Below are 20,214 nucleotides of genomic sequence, written 5' to 3'. Positions count from 1 at the left end.
CTTTTTGCTATAAACACATATGATGATGTAGCTTTAACGTGTATCATTAAAATTGCTTTTCTTTAATGGGTGTAAAGCGAAACTTATACAACTGCAACTTATAATTTTGGGAAGGCTTTGCCCCTCTTGGCTAGGCTTATGCCTTCAGAGCTTTATTATATCCGGTATTGAAACGTGCCAACCAGAGTCTCAGGCGGAAAGTACAAAAAAAAGTTGGTGTTCAAAGATTGATTCAAAATCTGACGTGATGAAGATATTTTTCTCGCTCTTTCATTGCGTTTGATTGGCAATATTGTACTGAATAATAACTTTATTGTTTCCGCAGGCCGGTTTTGCTGTTGCAACGTTTTCTACCTAATGCACAATATCGTTTCCTTTTTTATAGTTTCCACGGTTTCTATGTTGCGTCAAAAAAGATCAAGGTCCATCAACAAGATTAACTTGACAAGCGTTTGGCTTCTCATGGGAATTTTACTCCTATCGATACAAGAATTGATGTGAACTTCCATGATTGATTGATTGAATCTTTATCCTCGGACTGGGAAAGCTTCTTGCAGAGCTTAATCCTGGCAGTTTCGCATACTTGGAGAGGCTTTGAATCACTGACGCAGGCTCGGTTACCGAGATTGGCAGAGTGGAGTTGCCGATTGTTGAAGTGTTGTTGTCAGGGAATTATTCCAACTATTAGATGCCGCTGAATGGAGACCAGTCCTTAACGTGCGTTGCACAATCTAACATCCCGATAGTCGAACCAGCGCCACTTGATCTTGAAGCTCCTCCGTTCCAGAAGTCACGTTCTAACCAACTAAGCTATCGGGGCTTACGGGGCATGAGCATTACCTATGAGCATATCTCATCTAAACTTTGTCTGCTTCTTATGTCTATAAAGTGTGACCGTACCAAGAACGAATTATCAGCTGCCTAACTTAAAAGGTCAATCAAAGAGAATAAGCCCTTTCATCCCCGAAAAGTTAGTCCAAAAGCTGTGATAATGATAGGACAACACAACCACCTTATCAGTTTCATGTTTTCGAAAGATTTGCACAGCTCTCTAGTGACGACTAGTAGTGTTCGGTATCTTGAAAGCAAAAAGCAAGCAGAGATTTAAACTGTCATTTGTATTGAGAGTTATGAAAATAAGTTTCCTTTTCCAAATCGAATTAATGTTATTTGAAACATCAAGTCCATTCAGAATTGGGGTGTTTATTTTACTGAAAAACTAAATGAAAGCAATAATAATAATAATAATGTACTTATTGATATCTTTTGTCTGAATCTCATACTTTTACAAGAATTTAAAAAAAAAGTTTTCGGCTTCACAGAACATTTCAAAAAACACGAAGTTAGCATATGGAAACACTGGAATGCAAAGATATTATTGCTTCAACTCAATAACACAAGGCAAATCATAATTAAAATGGAGCCACATATGAGGATATGTTAGATCTGTCTTGTCTATGTAAGGCAAAGCTTTCAAAAGATTAACCGTTTCTTTTAATTGTTTGGTGACAAAAATTATATCGATAAATTGAAGAGAATAGCAACTATTTTTATCAAGAACCACCTACCTAGCCTACAGAAGCTTTGACAAGTACACAGAACTCTTGGCTAAATAAACATTATCAGACTACGTGCTGTTCCATTCACTTTCGAACAAAACAGAAAACATACGATCAGAAACATTTAGCAAAAGTCAAACGAGATGAAAAGAAGTTGCGGTGCATCTTAAGCCGACATGGACGAAATGGTTTAATCGTTGCATCAAACACGTGAAATTTGAGTGACGTCATCACTTGCGTTATTTTCACGGAGTTACTAATACTCCCAAAGCGTCGACTTGTCCTTGGTGGTACCGCTGGCCTTTATGATCCCGACGTGGTCGCTGGTAATGTAGTCACCTCCTTCCTCTGGTTTCACAGCAATCCTGCTCCCTTTGACCAACTCAAGGAGGAAGTATTGAGGGGAATCCCCATTTGCTGCCAATTTCTTCTCGCCGTCAACCGTCCAATATTTGCCGCTGGGTGCTGTGAATGCGTATAAAATGTTGTTTGTACAGGATGTAGACTACAGTACAGTGCCAACCAGCTCAGTAAAAAACATCTGGGACTGCTTGATGTGATTCTTTTACACGCCAAAGTAAAACAAGTTGAAAGTACGTCTTGTCTAATGTTAAAGGAAAGTTTACGCGTGTTTTTAAAGTTCTAGCTGCAATTTTTACAACCAAAATGTAATTTTGTGTATTTCAAAAAAGTACCTTAGGTTATCTATAACGCTATGCTGGTGAGAGCGTAAACAACAAACAGAGTATTAAAACAAGTGAAAACAAAAAGATCAGCAACACCTTAGCTACATGTGCTTGAGATGTTGGTGATCTTTCGTTTTCGCTTGTTGAACTAATGTTGTCTTGGTGTATCCTTCTGTTCCATCAAGAGTCATTCCGACAGATATTTGTAGGTAGCCTACAGGCCCTCTTTTGCTTAGAGAATTTAAAACTGTTAAGTTTTTTGAAATATGAAAAGTTCGCTTCTAAATGAAGTCTACTCTGGACCCGGATTTTGCCAAAGCAGATTTACCAAAATTGGACGCATCAAGATTTTCATTCATGTGGTGTCGCGGCACCTTGGCTACATCTGAGAGATTTCCATGCTGTTTCAATCAAACAAACGAAATTTTGTGGTGGTTTGTTTAATAATTTGAAATCGATGATGCGTTGAAACGAGGATTTAGCCTTAGTCTGAATTACTGTACAAGACTTACATTTCAAAGCGTAAGCGCCCTCGTTTTCTTCCATCCGGTAGATGTCGTAAGTGGCACGATTTCCTTCAAGTTTGTCTCCTTTTCCACCAATGAAACCTTGATCCCCTCGGAAGACAATCAACGGTCTGGTGGAGGAACAAAAACAAAACATTATTCAATACTTCGATCCGAGTGACAAGTCGACTACCTGCTTACAGCAAGCTGGCTACCTACTGTACCTTGACATTTATGCAAAAGGGGAAAAAACGAATTAGCATTACGAGTATTGCTTTCGCTTTAATGGTCAAAATAAAATGGTAATGAATTGAAATTATATAGTAGGTATTTAATTTTAATGGCTTTCTCTATCAAAATATTGACAAAAAACATCTGTACGTGCAAAGTGTGGATCAGTCATAATAGCTCCGTCTCCATCAGTTTATCATCGTCACAGAATGGAATTGTTTGAACGAAATAATGAAAATATTTTGTTTCGTCTTATGTTGAGTTTGGCTTTTTTTTGTAAAACAATAATCTATTTTATTTCGTTTCTAACTGTAATAATTTCGTTTCGTAGTAAGCTAAATAAGTGAGTAAATAAAAGAAGCATAAAAGCATCATACAGCGAGGCATATTACAAATAAATTTTTGCTTCGTTTTGATGCGGAATTCCTTTACCTTGATTTCGTTTCAAATATTTTTTTACAAGCATAAGTTTGTTTTGAACAGCCATACCATGTCACAACAAAGCGATGACACACAAACAACCATGCGTGTGACGACGCAGGTAGGCTACTATTAGATTTGGCGAGGTTCACTCTACAGTCAATTTCAGAGCTGACATCAACTGAACAGAGTATTTGATCCTTATGGCCACAAACAAAGTTGACAGCTACGCAATTGAACACTACGAGTTGAATTCGGTAGAGATAAATAGCAGGTGTCAAACTTCAGGGCGCACTCTGTTCTAGCACCAGGAGCCTTGGTTGTTTCCGGCTGAACATTAGAGCTCACTCGCTTTGTAATAGCAGTTTTTAAGCTATTCAAAAAGGCAATTAGAGAGGGTAAAACTACAAGATAAAGCTTCAGAAACTTTTAACTTAAATATTCTAGTAACCAATCAGACTTATCATATCTCAAACCAAGTCTTTCTTTCTTCATCCATTCAGTCGTTTACGACTCTCGGTCACTCTATATGTCATCTTTCTCCACATCTCTCGATCCCACGCAGTCTCCTTCAATTCATGCACTCCCATACCACTGTCATTTACAATTGTGTCAAGCCATCTTGTTTTTGGGAGCCCCCTTCCTCTTCCTCCGCTGACAAAACCAGCATGATGTCTTTTTCCATTGATTTGCTTGTGATTATGTGGCCAAAATATGACAGTTTCTGCCTGATGATTCTAGCTTCTAGGGATATGTCCGGTTTAATTTGTTCGAGAATTTTCTCATTTGTTACTTTAGCTGTCCAAGGAACACGCAGTAACCTTCTCCAACACCACAATTCAAATGCGTCAATCTTTCTTCTGTCTGTTTTGTTCATTGTCCATGTTTCGCATCCATAAGTTGCAATTGGAAATACAGTGTAATAGTTTTGATCAGCTTCTTTTTTGTTTCTAATTTTACATCCTTGCTCTTCCAAATGCTATTCATTCCAACAAATGCATTTCTTCCCAGCGCTTTTCTTCTCCTTAACTCTGGTGAGTTATTAGAGTCCCAACCAAGTACAACACTACACATGCAGCATAGCAAAACTACTGTATTACAACAATAACATTTCTACTGCTACTGTGCGGTAATTCTTACCTGTTAGTCAGTCTCAGGATGAATTCTTCAGGGCCTTCACTGACCGCTAGGTGCCCCGAAGGAAGCACGCTAACGTACTTTCCGTTCGCAGCTTTCAAATGGATTGTTCTGCCTTGCCATTCAATTTGAAAGCACGCATCGGCTGTTCTGTAGTTTCAGAAACACTTTGTTTTGATAACAGAAAACGAAGTAGGTGTATACAGTACATCAATAATAAGATAGCTTTCAATTTTTGTTTGCGCCAATTGTGTATTAGGAAAGTAGATGTAAATAACAGGGTATTTGTTTTGCAACGTAGTAGTAACTAATGGGATAAAGTCGTTTTATTTCAGAACTGTCGTCTGTTGTTTTTGCCTTTAGTTCCTTCAATATCGATTGGTGCATCGATTTTAGGGCAGACACAGCGTTTTACTCTTATTTTGTCAAGGGCTTAAGAATAGATATTCTGATCATACCACGATTACGTTTTCAGGTTTTACTGTTTCTCCACATAGCCTACTTTTGGTGGTAGAATAAATTTTCAACAGTGGGCTTCCACAAGTTTATGTCAAATTAGTCGATAATTGAAATTCTTCTTTTGTTACATACAATATCAGCTAAACGCGTGATAATTTTTTTTACTTATTGAATGTTGAAGAAGGTTTTACTCAATTTTCGTAATTTAAAAGTGATTAAACTATAAAGAAACAGAGCACGCAGAAAAACATCCGTGAGTACGCTTAGTTACGAATCACAAAAATAAACCAGTTTTGACTGGTCTGCAGAAATAACTACATCATCCTCCTCGTTATCAGGTCAAAGCAAAGTGATCACCTTAATATCGATCAGTACGTGTTGCTAACCATGCTAAGTGCGGCATCAAGGCAAGCCATGCAATTATGAATATGCTTCTTTATCCCAGCCGTCAGTAGGGTAGCCAAACTGCCAGAGAGGGGTTTGTGAACCTCAACCCTTTTTGAGATGTACACATCACTACAAGTAGATTAACAATGCTATTCTGATTCAATTATTGTGAACGTGTCATTAACAGCCGTTTTGGCTACGCAACTGCCCGCTGTTGATCACCAATATAAATTTGACGAAACAAGTAAGGTAAGTCTTCGGTTTCCAAAAATAACTATCAAGAGCTTACACAGTCTCGATGTCCGCGCTTACACCTTGGCCAGTTACCCTCCAGTATTTGTCCTTGTTGTTCTTAAAGAAGGCGCCATCCGATTCAGGATCCATCTCCACTTGAAAAGTCTCAGTTTCTTCGGCTTCCCATTGGTTGGCTGACAGCTGAAGACCTGTCACGTCACGTTTTCAATCAACGAACGAGATTGTTACGTCATAGGCAAATGACCATATTTGGAGAGGTCGTGTGCCGGTTTTGGGCGTTGTTGATGTTAAAGAGAAATGCTCTAACTTGCTTCTTTATAAAACCAAACGCCCTTTTGCACAAAAGACTGTGATCATCAAATATGCATGAAAAGTAATTTCAAAAGTACACAACAACTTCAAGGAACATACTTTACGCTTGTTTATCTGTTGTTTTTATAATCCATGGTAATGTATTTGTATCAAGTTTTGACCGAGCAGTTCAAACACGTAAATATGAACTCATTAACATTTGAAGAAAAAACAGGCAAACTCACGGTTATGCAACTTTGTTTATTTATGTATATAGTACCATAAGCAAGCGCGGATTTATGGGAGGGGCCCAGGAGGCCCCCCCCCCCGAAATTTTGTGAAAAATTGTAGAAATTGTATGTTTCCGCATCAAATGGTTTGATAAGCTTCTAAACAGCTGATATTAGTCCCTCGGCATCACAATTGATGAAAATGGTTCTTTTAATGTCTATTTTATAGCATATCGTATATGTCGTAGTATCATTGTTCATATCTGTTTAGCCTTTTCTTTCTTTTTAATTGATTTTCAAATTTTCTGGCCCCCCCGAAAAAAACTCTTAGATTCGCGCCTGACCATAAGCATACGAAGTCGAGTAACGCAACAGGATTATTTACGTCTATGGTACGTATATGCTTATGGTACAACAAGACACTCTCTACCGAAGCTTTATATCTACAATATTTCAAAATATAGCTTATCTTTTAACGTGTTTGTGTAAAAATTGTTATGATTTGCAAAGTTTCTTTCATTGTGCGTTCGTAACATGATGAAAAAGAAAACGTAAGCAGAGTGGAAAGTTGGGACAGAAAAAATATAAACTGAACCGAAGACAGAATAAAAGAAAGGTTACATATTTGATAACTTGGAGATGATGTGATTGGGAGAGGTAGTGGACTTGGATGATGTACATGAAAAGAGCATGATCCGCGTCGGTGACCCCATGTTAAACGAGAGTGAGAAGCCAGAAGACTAGACAGAACGTGGCACTTCAAAAAATGGTTATTTTCACATTGGCAACCAGTCAGAAATGCAACTTTGTTACACTGAAACGAGGAAACTAATGGTGGGATGTTGAGTGATTGTTGCTCGTACGTTTTTGCACTTACAAACATGCTGACCACAAATGAAGTAGACTATACAGATTGCTAACACACTTCACTAGTAGCAGGCAGGCATTATTTTAATAGCCTCTCCCACAATTTTCCAAACATGGAACAAAGTTTTCCAAACATGAGTAATTTCAAAAATAATAAAGAATTAAAAGAGGACATTTTAAAGGATAACATTTACCCACTAATAGCTTATCCAAGTAATAAACTTTTGGAAAACAAAGAGCTAAAAAACATTTAAACAACTCATCAAACTGAGCAATCAGTACGTTAGTGAATTCAATTGTCTGAAAAAGCATTTCGGTGTCTCACAGCCATCAATCAGTGTCAATCTAATCAACGACTTTTAGATGAATCAAGCACAACACAGACAATGTAAATCTAGTCCGTCGATGCCTGACCAATGAGGTAAAAGATTCTAAGTGCCAATTTCTGAACAACTCTTAGACAGGTCAAGATATGTGAAGAGGAACAAATTAGTGTTTATGAAATATTAATATGTATGAGAAAACGCTTGTAGGCTTTATTTAGTAAAATGTGCAACTCGTTACTTCTCAAGTAGACTACATGTATACGCGCTTTAAAATACACTTGAAAATGAAACTTCTTTTTCAAATAGCAAGAAATGAGTGTAAGTCATTTCCATATTATTGGTTATGAACGATGCTCGTTTATTTACGGATACCGCACCTTGCTTTCCGGAAACATATTTGTTTTTGGTCTTCGAAAACAACGTCACTTGGGGATTTGAATCTGCCAGCGTAAAGAGTTCGTCTTTTTGGGCAGTGTCCTTGCGGCACTGTAGAGCCCCTTTTGGTCCTACTGGAGACAGATATCTAAAGCAAAAAGAAAGTTTCTTAACTTTTGGGACTCGGAATTCCAACCCTTAATGATCAAAAAGCTGTTTTGTTCATTTCACTTTTCGTTGGTAGAACGTAGAGAACTAGGGTAACATAGTGATAAACACAGTCAGCAAGAATCTTTTGTTTCAATAAACTGCTATCGTTGGCCAGTTGTGGGCGGTAAAATAGCTTCAGACATGGCCACCTGGAGATGCGGCCTGATTTGTCACATTTTGCAGATTTTGATTACAGCTACTGCTAGTGTTTGACTGACATTTTTTTAGATGTTTATACTTTTTGCGGTTTCCTAATGACATAAAACCTTTTTGTTGCTTTGGGGAAACAGTAGCAAATGAGAAAAAGTAAGTTGAAAAACGCAAAATCAGACTGTTATTGAAAATTAACAGTCTGACTAAAATCTTCGAAATCAAATTTTCTTTGTTTTTCAACATGTGAAACCTATTGTGTCATCTGGGGAAAAGAATAAAGAAAGCGTAAAAATCTAATTTTTAGAAAAATTTATTTAAACGTTTGCCCAAAGTTAGAAAAACCTGGAAATGTCTGCAAAATGTGACAAATCAGGCCGTATCTTTAGGTGGCCATGCTTCAGACTAAACCAGAGGTGCCCAAAGCTTTTAGCCACATGCCGCATTTCGCTTTTCGCGAGTCTTGGCGGCCGCAATAAAATTTTCACTCATATTTTGCTGAAAATTCGGCTAAAGATTGTATATTCTAGAGCTCAGGCGGGAGCCGCAGACAATGTAACCACTGGTGGCATGAGGCAGGCGGGCTGCACTTTGGGCACTGCTGGAATAAGCCGTTGTTTGCACAAACCTTCCATCAGCTAAAGATTTCAGTGCAATATTCCCGGCGTAAAACTCGACCAAGAACAAAGTTTCTTTCGATGATTCGTTTTTCAATGACCCATCGTTGGCAAGGTACCGGTTGTCAGAGGTTACCAGAGCGTAGCCTTTTCCTTGAAAGACTAAAGTGATCACAGTGTCTGTTCCCCATGGAGTCCTCTTGGTCATCTGCACTTCATCTGCATCCACGTTGACGTGGGCATAAGATTTGCGCCTGACGTTGTAAAGTGTTATCTGAAAAAAAAATAATTCATTGAAAACACAATACAAAACGTAAACGATGTTGCAGAAACAGTTGGCATAGCAAGCTTTTGAATGCAAGAAATTAATGCCATTAGCTCTGGGAATGAAAGTTTTTTAGTTCGGTCGAGCAGTCCTGCACACAAGGTAAGCTACAACCACAATACGTGATCTAGCAGCTTTAGTTAAACTTTAGCAGATCTAGCAGCGTCAGTTACACCTAACTTTAGTTACAAATCTATTGGTAGAAGCTCATAACCAGATTAATGCTCGAAAATCTAATCATAGGAACAACAGATTTGAAAGTTTAGCACAAAGCTAACTTTTCACAAATTGCACAGCTTAAATGAGTTCAATGCGCCTAAACTTCAAAGCGATGTGAAAATAACATTACAAAATTTCAACTATGTACTAATGCAAAAATACGTTTTAACACTTGGCTCCCATGCAATTGTCATGCATTGCGTTATCCACTGTTGTTTCTTCTTTTATTATTTTAACTAAATAATTGAAAAGGCACTTTGGAACAAGACAATAAATCACCACGCCTAGTCACGCATTCAGTCACGTGCAGAAGTGATGCACTAATCTCTGAGGATGTTGGAAAATATACTTATGTGCTCTACAAGATGAAAGATCCGAGTAGATGGAGAACTTTCTTGAGATCGATAGATGTTAAGTAGAGAACAAAAGATCGTGTTGATAAAAATTGGGTGATTTAAAACCAGTGCATAGATGACATGTAGACCACTCTTCTTAATTTTACAACGATAGATCGTTTAGTAAAGATATGCTTCAAAGCGGAAACAACTACAGTAGTAAAGCGAGACCTGCAGCCCTGAACATGGACTGTGCCAACCCAATGGACAGCAGGGTGTGAAGAGGAAGACTTCGCTCTCGACAGACAGGCATGCCACACCCTCAACATGAAAATTAATTTATGGCCTGAATGATGATGCTCAAGATGGAGAAAAAGGCACTATTTGCGTTATCTTAGAGCGAGTTCGAGAGAGTCTAATGGAAGTACCCAAAAGGAATTTTTGTAATTAAATTCAAGAGTACAAGAGAGAGGCGTAAATGGCCTGGAGAATTGAGCAACAAACCATACTCCCAGAAAGATACATGAGAAACCTACATAAGTCCTTTAGATTTTGTCAAACATATGGCTTCAACCCAGCTGGCTTAGTCCATTTTTTTACATTGATTTAACATCTGTCTTGCAAGGATTGTGGTTATGTGGCCAGTGGACCTATGGGGCGAAAATTGCCTCCCTGTCTCAAACCTTTAGTTAAGCTACTGGTGACAAAATACCAGCTTTTGAAATTTGTAACAAATCACAAAGTATCACAATGTTGACTGCACGGTAAGCAGAATAAAAGTCCCGCACTTTTCAGTTCAAAAGACTTCGGTACTACACGAGTTGTTAGCGCTTGGTCGTGTTTTGGCAAAATTCTCTGATTTAGTGACTTGTTTGAAGGTAAACAAGTAAATTCATTTTCGGTAACTTTACCAACACCTTTAATTACAAGACAAAGTCTAAATTCGGCCAAAAAGGGTTTTAATCAATTCCATCAGTTACAGAAATCAATTTCCTAGGGCCCAGATGATAGCAAAGCTGCACCCCAGTAAACTACGCAACAATGAAAGCGACACTTATGGCAGAGAAACATAGTGACGCGCTGATGTCGATCTGAGCCATTGTAGCAACGATAAAAGTAACGATACAAAAAAATCAATCAAGAACCTAAAAAAGATTTTAGTAAGCTGGGTAGTCTCCGTTTTATGAGAAACAATGTAGCATCCTCTGAGGAAGTGACAGAGACGAAAGCAGCAATTATACAAGCTCAACAGAAACCATCGGTGACCCAAACAGTGCTCAGACTGCTCATCAACTTTTTAATGACACAAACAAGCACTTATGAATCGTGTTTAAATTAACATTGTAAAACTTAATGTACGGTACCAATTGTCAAAAGGAAATGTTAAACTTGCCCATATCGATGAAGAGGTCCTTATATGTCTGTACCTTATTACATGTCTAGACAATACAACGTTAGCAATAACGTATTAATCACAAGGTTTTTACTGGTCGATCTATTGGGATTAACACCCAACACAAGAAAAAAGGGCTTAGCTTGAATGTCACCGCAGTTTGGAATTGAGGTACAATTATGGTTCACTCTTGTTACATTCAAGAAAACCTCTATTTAAAAGAAATAAAATTACATGACAATGGAATGCGAATCTATTACAAAACAGAAGGTTTTAAAGCGTTAAGGTAATGTTAATATTCGATTAAAATCCGCAGCTTGAAGATTATTTTTTATTTCTCCAGGATTTGATTGTTGTTTATTAGTGCCGTCAAGCTATAAAAGCCGTTCTAGATACATCTTTTCGACATCTGCAATTTAAAACGACGGGTTGTTTTACGTGGGTGGTGCCTAGTTATTCATCCCACACACATACAAAAAGCCTTCGTAACAATTCTGTAGCATAATCTCTGAAAAACTAGAAAATGTCAGTGAAGGTTGCTTGGTGTCACTCCAAATGTAAGCGGCCGCTGCTCTGATTGGGTAGCACCGCAAAAGTGCGTTGATGACAAATAGAGTGACAATTTTTCCTCGCATGAAAAAAATATTAGCTTACAAGTATGGATATATATGACTGAACAAAAGTACGTACTTTGGTGCAAGGTACACCAGCAACACATAATCTCAAACAAATAGCGGAAAAGGCGACAGGGTAGTGGTTTTAGATTTTCAATGATTTATTTTAGTCTATGACTTCATTTAGTCGCATCAATGACTGCAGAAATGTTGATGAAACTTATGCAAATCAGTTGATAAGAAGATATACAAGTAACTAAAAAGTAAAGATATATCCCCAGACGGCAAATCAAGTATTTTTTTCATTGATTCAACGTCTGCAAACATTGAATTACAAATTGCAATTTTGCAGATCACTGTAAATAGTGTAAAAAAACAGTTGATTTGTTGTCGAGTGCGACAAAGCTGTCAAGTTTGCTTAACCCCAATTGCAACACCATTTTGACAATTGTTGCAAATGTTTGAATTGTGTTGATAAATCGTTTGCTTTTATAACAGTACATGATGATTACACTCAAGACAAAGGGCAATGAACAACATATTTTGTCAAATCAGGGTAAACATTTCAAAGTTATATTTATTCTAGAGCTGCATGAAACAAAAAATATTTCGAAATTAATCGAAAATTTGTTTTGAAAGAAAATTTATTGATGGCGCTTTTTGTTTCAAAATAATTTTCCCAGTGAACCAAACAGCCAACAAACCAGTCATTTTTTGTTGAGTCAACGTCAGCAGACTTTGAATCAATAAAAAATCGCTGGTTTTTTGATGAAAATTTTGTTTTGTCAGCTTTAAATGGTAATTAAACGCACGAAAATCTTCAAACACGAAACCACTGTAAAACAACCGTACATGGTCTATTATATGCCTTGAAGTTTAACAATTGCAACTGTGTTCGAATAAAAACTATTTCGAAAAGTATTCCAAACCAAACAAAAAAATCGATTTGTTTCTGGTGAAGAAAAATTATTTTAAACAGCCAGCGTTTGTTTTGCAATATTCATTTAGCATTAACATCCTTGTGGACTCTTAAGCTGCCAAATTATCGTTTTATTATCCAAAGCCTTGGTTTCTCTTGCAGAAAACATATTGCAATGAAAAACAGATAAAATTCCATTCAAATTTAGAAGTTCAATAGTTAATTAAGACTATCATGTAACTTTAGTTGGAATCACAAGTTTTGGTCTTAGTAACTAAGGTATATCGAACTCCTCCATCATCGGAAGTAAATATTTGACAAATTCAGCAGGCTATTCAAGAGCAAAGCACACATGTTCGATTTACGTAAGCATCACAGTGAAAATGAAAGCGTTTAATTGCTGTAAATTATTTACTGATTAACATTGAAAATGAGAAAATGTCAATACAGCATGCTGATGATTGACAGCATACGACAGGCCATGATCGATCATCTATTACAAAGATTCTAATTGGGAGTGATAAAAAGTCTTCTGACTCCAACGCTGATAAATAGCAACACAGTCGTAAACCAGCTCTTAAGCTCTTATTTATATTGAATCAATTACCCATTAAACTAGACAGCAGCGACACTGACAATGAGTGCGTATTTTAGAATCTTGTTATTGTTTTTTCACTAAAAAATGCGATATTATTTGAACAGCCACTCATAATGCGACAGTTGGTATTTAGATGTCGATTGATTGCCATGTGACTGTAATTCAATAAAACGAAGTAAACATGCATAATATCAATACCCTCGACCTCATTAAAACACACTGTTGATCAAAAACCTTATTGTGATCGTGTGTGGATGAAACACACCGCAGTATGGTTTGTCATATCAAACATAGTTTGCATTTGTTTCTTGTGACTTTTCAATATTTTTAAGTATTTGTTATTTTATTAAACATTGCTACAAAAAATATCTAACTGATGGCTGCAAACATGGCCTCTTTTGCATTGATTAGGTTGTCCAATAAATTGGCTTCTTTTATATTGATTCCGTGTCTGCACAGGGGCGGATACAGCACGTAGATTTAGGGAGGGTGATTTCAACAAAGCATGATAAAGTATAGATCTACGTGTATATTAATCTAACCTTGCAAAACACTGTGAATACAGCTAATTTTCTGTTTTTAGGTGGGGCGATTGCCCCAATTTCCCAATTATCTCCCTGCGCCCGCCACTGTTGTCTGTGAGGTAGAAGAGACTGGTTTTCTGGTTGGATGATGGAAAATTTGTAGCAAACTGCAAGTTTCGTTGATTGAAACTTTATTTGACGAAATCTATCAAGTTGCCAGTTTGCGATCCAGCTGGCAAATTCAATCCTCGTTGAAATGATATGATGTCGGAAGACGTTGTGTGAATGTAAAAATAAAGAATAATGTTTGTCTGCTGGTAAACGTAGCAAATACTTACAATTTTATTTTTAATTTTAGACAAAATGGAAATAAACGTGTAGCATCAAATTTATCTCAAACTACAGCCTACCGTGTTGATTAAAAGTGAGAAATTTTACATGCATGTAGCAACATGCAAAAGATAACTTTTGCTTGCTGAAAAACAAGCAATCAAGCCAAAATTTGCAAACTAAGCTTCTTCATTTTGATACCAACGTAACAGCCAGTGATGTTATTTCTATTGATATTTCAATTTCATGGTACTCTATGATTGCTCAACATGAATCAACTAAAACAGAATCTTCGACTTTTCACATTACTTTTTAACTTTGCGTAGCCTATGTGTGTAAATTAACACAATCGCTCTTAAAATTATCTTGTTGTTGAGGGTTTAACAATAAAACTGCAAAGAAAGAAAGGCTGTCAAAAACAAATGAGACAAAAAACGGAAATGCACTGCTCTGAAAAAAACCCAAAGAGCCAGCACCTACCCCATCCTTACCCAAAATTCAATATCATTCAATCCTAGTATAAAACGTACTTCACATGAAAATACATTCATTCGCACGTGGCTGGTTAAAGCACGTAAGCGTTAATTTATGAAAGCAACTTCCTGTCTGGTGAAAGCTAAAAGCATCCTGTTACACTGAAATGCAAATGTCCAGGCTGACAGTTGATGTTAGTTAGTTGTTGCGTAACGGTGAATTTACGTACAAGAACAACTCAAACGGCTGGGAGGCAGTCTGGAACTGCGACCGCAAGCCAAAGCAATAAACGGTTAGTAAGCCTGTGTGTCTTTTTTGAGTATAGTAGCCTATATCTATTTAAAGCTTTTCATCTCGTCTTTTTTAGGTCCACATTTACTTTCAGTCCACCATACGTTTAAAAACTGAAACCACAGCTCTTATGGGAGGTTTCGAATCACAAAAGGAGAGTCAAAGATGCTATTCATAAGTGTGACAAAGACTACTTGGCCAAAATGCTTTATAGTGTTGCTTGCAGTTGCAGTCACTATGAATATCTACAATGTGCTTCGTCAATGACAAATCGTTTAATTAACCTCCTAATTTCCAAACTGTGGTATTTCCATTTTAGTAAGATAAGTTGATAATCGAAAAACGAAATTTTATTCTACTTGGAGTGTTTCATTTCGAGTCAATTTAGGTCACAAAACAAAAATGAACGTGATAGGGGTTGCAAATCAAAAAGGTTAATAATTCCTGCTGATGCCCAGTAGCCCACTATAATAGCTTGCTGGAATGTCGTAATCAGTAACCTATCAGTATGCATCAAGACTTCCCCGGTAAGTTACATGAATAATAGCTTCAGCGATGGGCATTTACGCATAATAGTTTGTTGCACAGCAAGTCTATTTTACTCGCTTAACATATATATATCAAATTGTTTCGGCGCCAAGGTGCAATCTTCAACTATTGAACAAATAGTTTTTCTTATCAGAAAAGAAAGGTCATTCGTTTTGTTTAGATGCGAAAAAACTTACACAAGGATCAAAAACATGCAGTGTGCATCCAATGAGTGCGAAAGGCCGTAGCCCTATAACGGCGTAGGAGATCGCCGAGGCTCCACTATTGGCTGTATTCAAACAGATACAGTATACAAAAGCAAGTATTGCGTTTTTAAATGGCAAATTGACACGAAAGAAGAAAAGCATTGTCACTAAAATAGTACATAAATATGTCGTGATTTGGTGCGAATTGACATAAAATTCCTGCCTTGCCTCAGTTTGGCGCTTGTATATTTTTGATTTGCATTAAATGGATTGCTTTGTTTTACAATTAAAAGCTTTTCCTTACCTGCGGATGCATTGCCAAATGCACCATCCACAGAAAGGCTGGACCTATGGTCTTTTCGTAGCAGGACAAATTGTCAGCGCTGCCACCAAAATATCGTCCGTACTTGGAGCTTTTGATAGCCCATCTTCCATCACTTGTAGCTTCGACTTGAAACGCGTTTTCCTCTCCCGGAGTTTCCGTGTCGCACGTTACTTTTCCGCTCTTGTCCGCCCCAAGATATCTTCCTAAGAAACTCTGCAAACCAATGTAAGTTTCTTTATTGAAGATATTTTTCCCTCGGAGCACTCAGAAAGTCCAACTAGTTTATGTTTGGCATTGAGATTTAACGTTTCACAATATTGTATAGGCTTTGCATCGCTAGTACGTTGATTCATGGTTGAGTGTTCACCACGAATCCAACCCTTAAATGACTTGAGTTGTTGATTTTTTTTTAAGTTGTTGATGTAGATTGTTTGTTTATATTACTATTTATATTATTATTATTTATATCTCCTGCTCGTTGGAAAATGTAAAGATTCCGCAATGCACATCGCAACCAACCGACTTTCTGAAATACTTGAAAATATAGCACGTTGAAATGCCAAATTTCCCTCGCCGTGTTGACAAGACGTTGAACTGAATTGATTCAACGTTGGTATACAGTTAGACTTGCAGGTGGCAAATCTGAAAGCAAGTTACCGGGAATGCACTAAACTCGAGAATGTTATTTGCTTATTAAAATTTAAAGTATTTCCAGTATGTGAAAAAAACATTGTTTTGTGGTAAAGTATGAAGAGGAAAGTGATAAAAACCGGTTAGCATATACTGCCAAGTGCTGAAAGTGAAGCATGGTGATCAGTGGGGTAATACTCAGGCTATATCCATGCAAGGAAACAAACAGTAAAACTAAGACCATCAGCCAAACTTTCATGCGTAATTTAGCTAATGGTATAAGCAAAAAAGGGAGCCCGGTTTTCAAATTTAGCTTGCCAAAGGACAGTTTCCCTGCCCCTTATCGGTTAATCCCCTGACAATGATAAGCAAGGCCGTGTCAAAACTAAATAGCTATTTGACACCGTTGCAGTGACTAAACAAATTTATCAAAGCAAAAAAAGCGGGGATTTGTTTGTCAAAGGACATGATCATGACCGGTACTACAAGTTTTGTTTCACGCAGTGATTTTAAGCAGGCTGGTCAAATGCGATGCAAAGAGAAGTGATCACGTGATCAGGAAACAGGAAATAGTGACTCGCAACCGAAATGGTTACATGTTAAACTACAAAGTTTAATCTTGTTTGCAAGCACGAAAAAGCAGCTATCACAGCACCGATCGAAGTTATGGACTTTACAAACAGCACAGTCTACTGCCTAATGTAGTCTATTTTATGAAAAATGTTCATTGCTCGGCGAACATTTAACGGAATTCAAGAGTAACTGCTGTGTTGATAACGCACCACTGAAAATCAAATGGGAAAAGTGCATTTATAGTTACCACATGCGAATTTTTGAACATTTACTGTGCGAGATAGTAGAACGACAAAACTTAAACCCCGACTAAAGCCAGAATTGGGACCTCATTCACTAGTGCGGTGTTTGACCAAATATATTCAAGTTTTCTTGTTGCTGATATTAATCGTGCTGATATTATTGCTGATATTATATCTTGCGGAATATTAATCTTGCTGATATTATAATCTTGTTGCTGATATTATAATACAGAACAATAACTATATTCAAGTTTGTTCTCTCTTTTTCCTGTAATTTCAAAATGAAACAAAACACAAGACATACAGTACAATTTTGCTTCAAAACAAAAGCATACTTAGAAAATTTGAAAGATTTACTTCGAACAGCCCTAAACCACCATCAAAATAGACATTTATCACATTGCTTCAGCATTTGTAGAAGTTGAATCAATCTCAAAAACGATTGGTGTGGTTCGTGCCTGCAACTACAAGAAGCAACCGCGAAGTTATACCGTCCCCGCTGAGTTGTGCTGTGGGCACGTTTGGTTTTCCAGATACCATTTCAGATACCATTTTCGTCGTCTCAGCGTCGCCAGACCTTAAAACGATGTAAACGAGGAAACCTTTGCTAGATGATCCAATTACAGTAGTTTGATTTTCTCAAGATACGAACATAGACAGTAAATGAACCGTTATTTACATTGATTTAACGTCTGTAGATGTATATAAATAACCGTTCATTTGCTGTCTGGGAAGAGGGTTGAACATGGATTGTGACTTGAACCGAAATCTTGTTGTGAATCGAATATTAATTATTTCTGTACGAGTGGATCAATCCAAATCGAAATCAACGCAACCAGATATTGAATCAACATCTGTCACTTCATAATAATTCATTTCACACCATATTGCCAACATCTGGCTGATGCTGGTAATTTGGTTTTCTTCGTTTCACGTATGTCAGTGTCTGTGGGAGGCTAAATTTCCAACTAGCAAATCAGTCATTTTGCGTTGATTTAACGTACGCTTAGTGAATGTAGCAGTAAATTTTTGCAAATTTGATCATAGTTCAATAAAACGAAATTATTTCCTCTTCTTAAAACTTCAAACTTTGAATTGAATAAAAAATACAGGTTTATAACGATATATCAGTTATATACTACTGTGGCTTCCTTGCGGCAACTCCAATATCAGACAGAAACATGTATTGACGAATTTTTGCCTACATTTTAACCACTGCGGCAACGTCTGATAAGGGATGTCGCATGATGTTGACAAAAGATTTCCCAAACCGCAAAAAAATCAGAAAAAGTTTAAAATAAACTTCAGGTATTGCATTTCTAAACAGCATTAACAAAAAGTTAAAAGCGGCATGAAATTAGCTTTATGAAACACAGCCACAAGTTCCAAAATTGAGCTTTGAATATGCAAAACCAACAGTAGTAATTTTTGTAAAATCACGAAATTGGTAGAAATTACATGCGTTTGAAAGAAATATTTTAGCTTATCCAATATCCATGTCTAGGGCCAGCCTGTAGAATACAGGTAATAGAAGCGTGAAGGAAGTCGCTGGCTGCATGTTTTGAAACACGTGAAAGTGGTCATGGATCCTCAAAGGTTTGTTTGAGAATTGGTACACGATCTAACCTCTGCACAACTTTACAACTTGCATTTTTCGTAAAGTAACTTTGTCAGCTCACCTTGAAGTACACATCTGTTCCGTTGGCTTGTTGTTCCAGAGCCCAGGTTTGTTTTTTCTTCAGGCTTGCCCCACTAGCAGCAATTTTAAAACCGAATGTTTCGGCTGTCAAATATTTGTTGCTGGAATTTATCAGCCCGAATGTAAACTGCAGGGCTTCGTTTAATTCACTCATAGCGCAAGATGTTGAGCAGCAAACTTGTATTTCACTACGCGCCTACAAAACAATTAGATCAAATTGTCAATTCGAAAACTAAATATTGCACTTGATTGCAGCGTTCAGGAAAATACTTCTTTAGAAAGCAGATTGTTTGAAAACACCTCAAAGGAAAAACGCAACGATTCCTGTTTACTCAGTGTGTCCGGTGCCTAGTCACTATTAATGCACTGATGAGGCCCTGAAGATCGGAGCACTGAAGCAGAGACCTCGTTTGCAGTTCTGCTTGAAACATAACTTCCTTCCACCAAATACTGCTAAATCAAGGACTGTCTCTGAACTTTGTTTTTACCCTAAAGTTTTATTAGGCTAAACTCGTCAAAGATTGAACCATTTGTAGTTTTTTAACGAAGGGCTACTGAAACTGAGATGTATTTGAACAACGTGTCTTTACATACTATGTTTTCACATCGGATAAGTACGAAATCAACGGCGACTTAGGTCCGAAGAAACTATAGCCCACAATTAAAATTTTAGTTCACAATCACCACCTTTGCTTTACGTCGTTCAAAATGTCTATTTTTAACAAAATTGTTGGTGACCTGACGCTCCACTTACAACCAAATCTCAACGCTTAATGCTAAGCATTTGTTTACCTGTTAGGCAAAGGCTAGTGCTTTCAATTCGACATGCAGGTTCACTAAACTGTTAGGCCTATCCTGAAGCTACACTAATACACTTCAGTCTTGTCGAGCTTGTTGTAGCAAAGAAAGTGGCTACTTTTTTCTCCAGACAAAAAGAACCAATGACATCATTTTTGTCTAAAAAACTCTGGCGGACTAAAACTCAACAGTCGGTTGCTGCCGGCTGGATTAAAAGCAACAAAAAAAATTAATAATTAAAACCCACTCGAAACATCATTTGATCCTAGTGTGCTAGAATGAAAGTATTTCCTACACGCTGTTGCATGATGCCTCTGTTTTGCATTATTTGCACTACCTTGTGCTGGGGAGTCAAACCCACAAAGGCTTCACAAACTACAAGCAAACCAGCACAAAAACTATTAGTAATAATATCAACAGAGCGGGTAATACAAAATAATCTGCTCAACCTGGCTAAAAGAAATTTCTTCTCACAACAAGCGTAA

The 20,214-nt window shown here is 37.3% G+C and overlaps 1 protein-coding gene across 1 annotated transcript; it reads right to left on the bottom strand.

Moving 5' to 3' along the window:
- Positions 1-1,103: 1,103 nt before the first annotated feature.
- On the bottom strand, positions 1,104-19,146 carry LOC145771875 (fascin-like). Its single transcript, XM_082583623.1, has 8 exons — positions 18,912-19,146; positions 15,767-16,000; positions 8,718-8,980; positions 7,732-7,877; positions 5,675-5,828; positions 4,543-4,689; positions 2,758-2,882; positions 1,104-2,024 (listed from the first exon to the last, which is right to left on the bottom strand). Exons 1-8 carry the CDS (start codon positions 19,083-19,085, stop codon positions 1,816-1,818), a joined length of 1,452 nt encoding a protein of 483 aa, XP_082439749.1. The 5' UTR covers positions 19,086-19,146; the 3' UTR covers positions 1,104-1,815.
- Positions 19,147-20,214: the final 1,068 nt, after the last annotated feature.

Source organism: Aplidium turbinatum, chromosome 6, assembly GCF_918807975.1.
Source record: "Aplidium turbinatum chromosome 6, kaAplTurb1.1, whole genome shotgun sequence".
Lineage (NCBI taxonomy): Eukaryota > Metazoa > Chordata > Ascidiacea > Aplousobranchia > Polyclinidae > Aplidium > Aplidium turbinatum.
The sequence above is the reverse complement of the archived record's forward strand: the minus strand, read 5'-3'. Positions and strand labels throughout refer to the sequence as shown.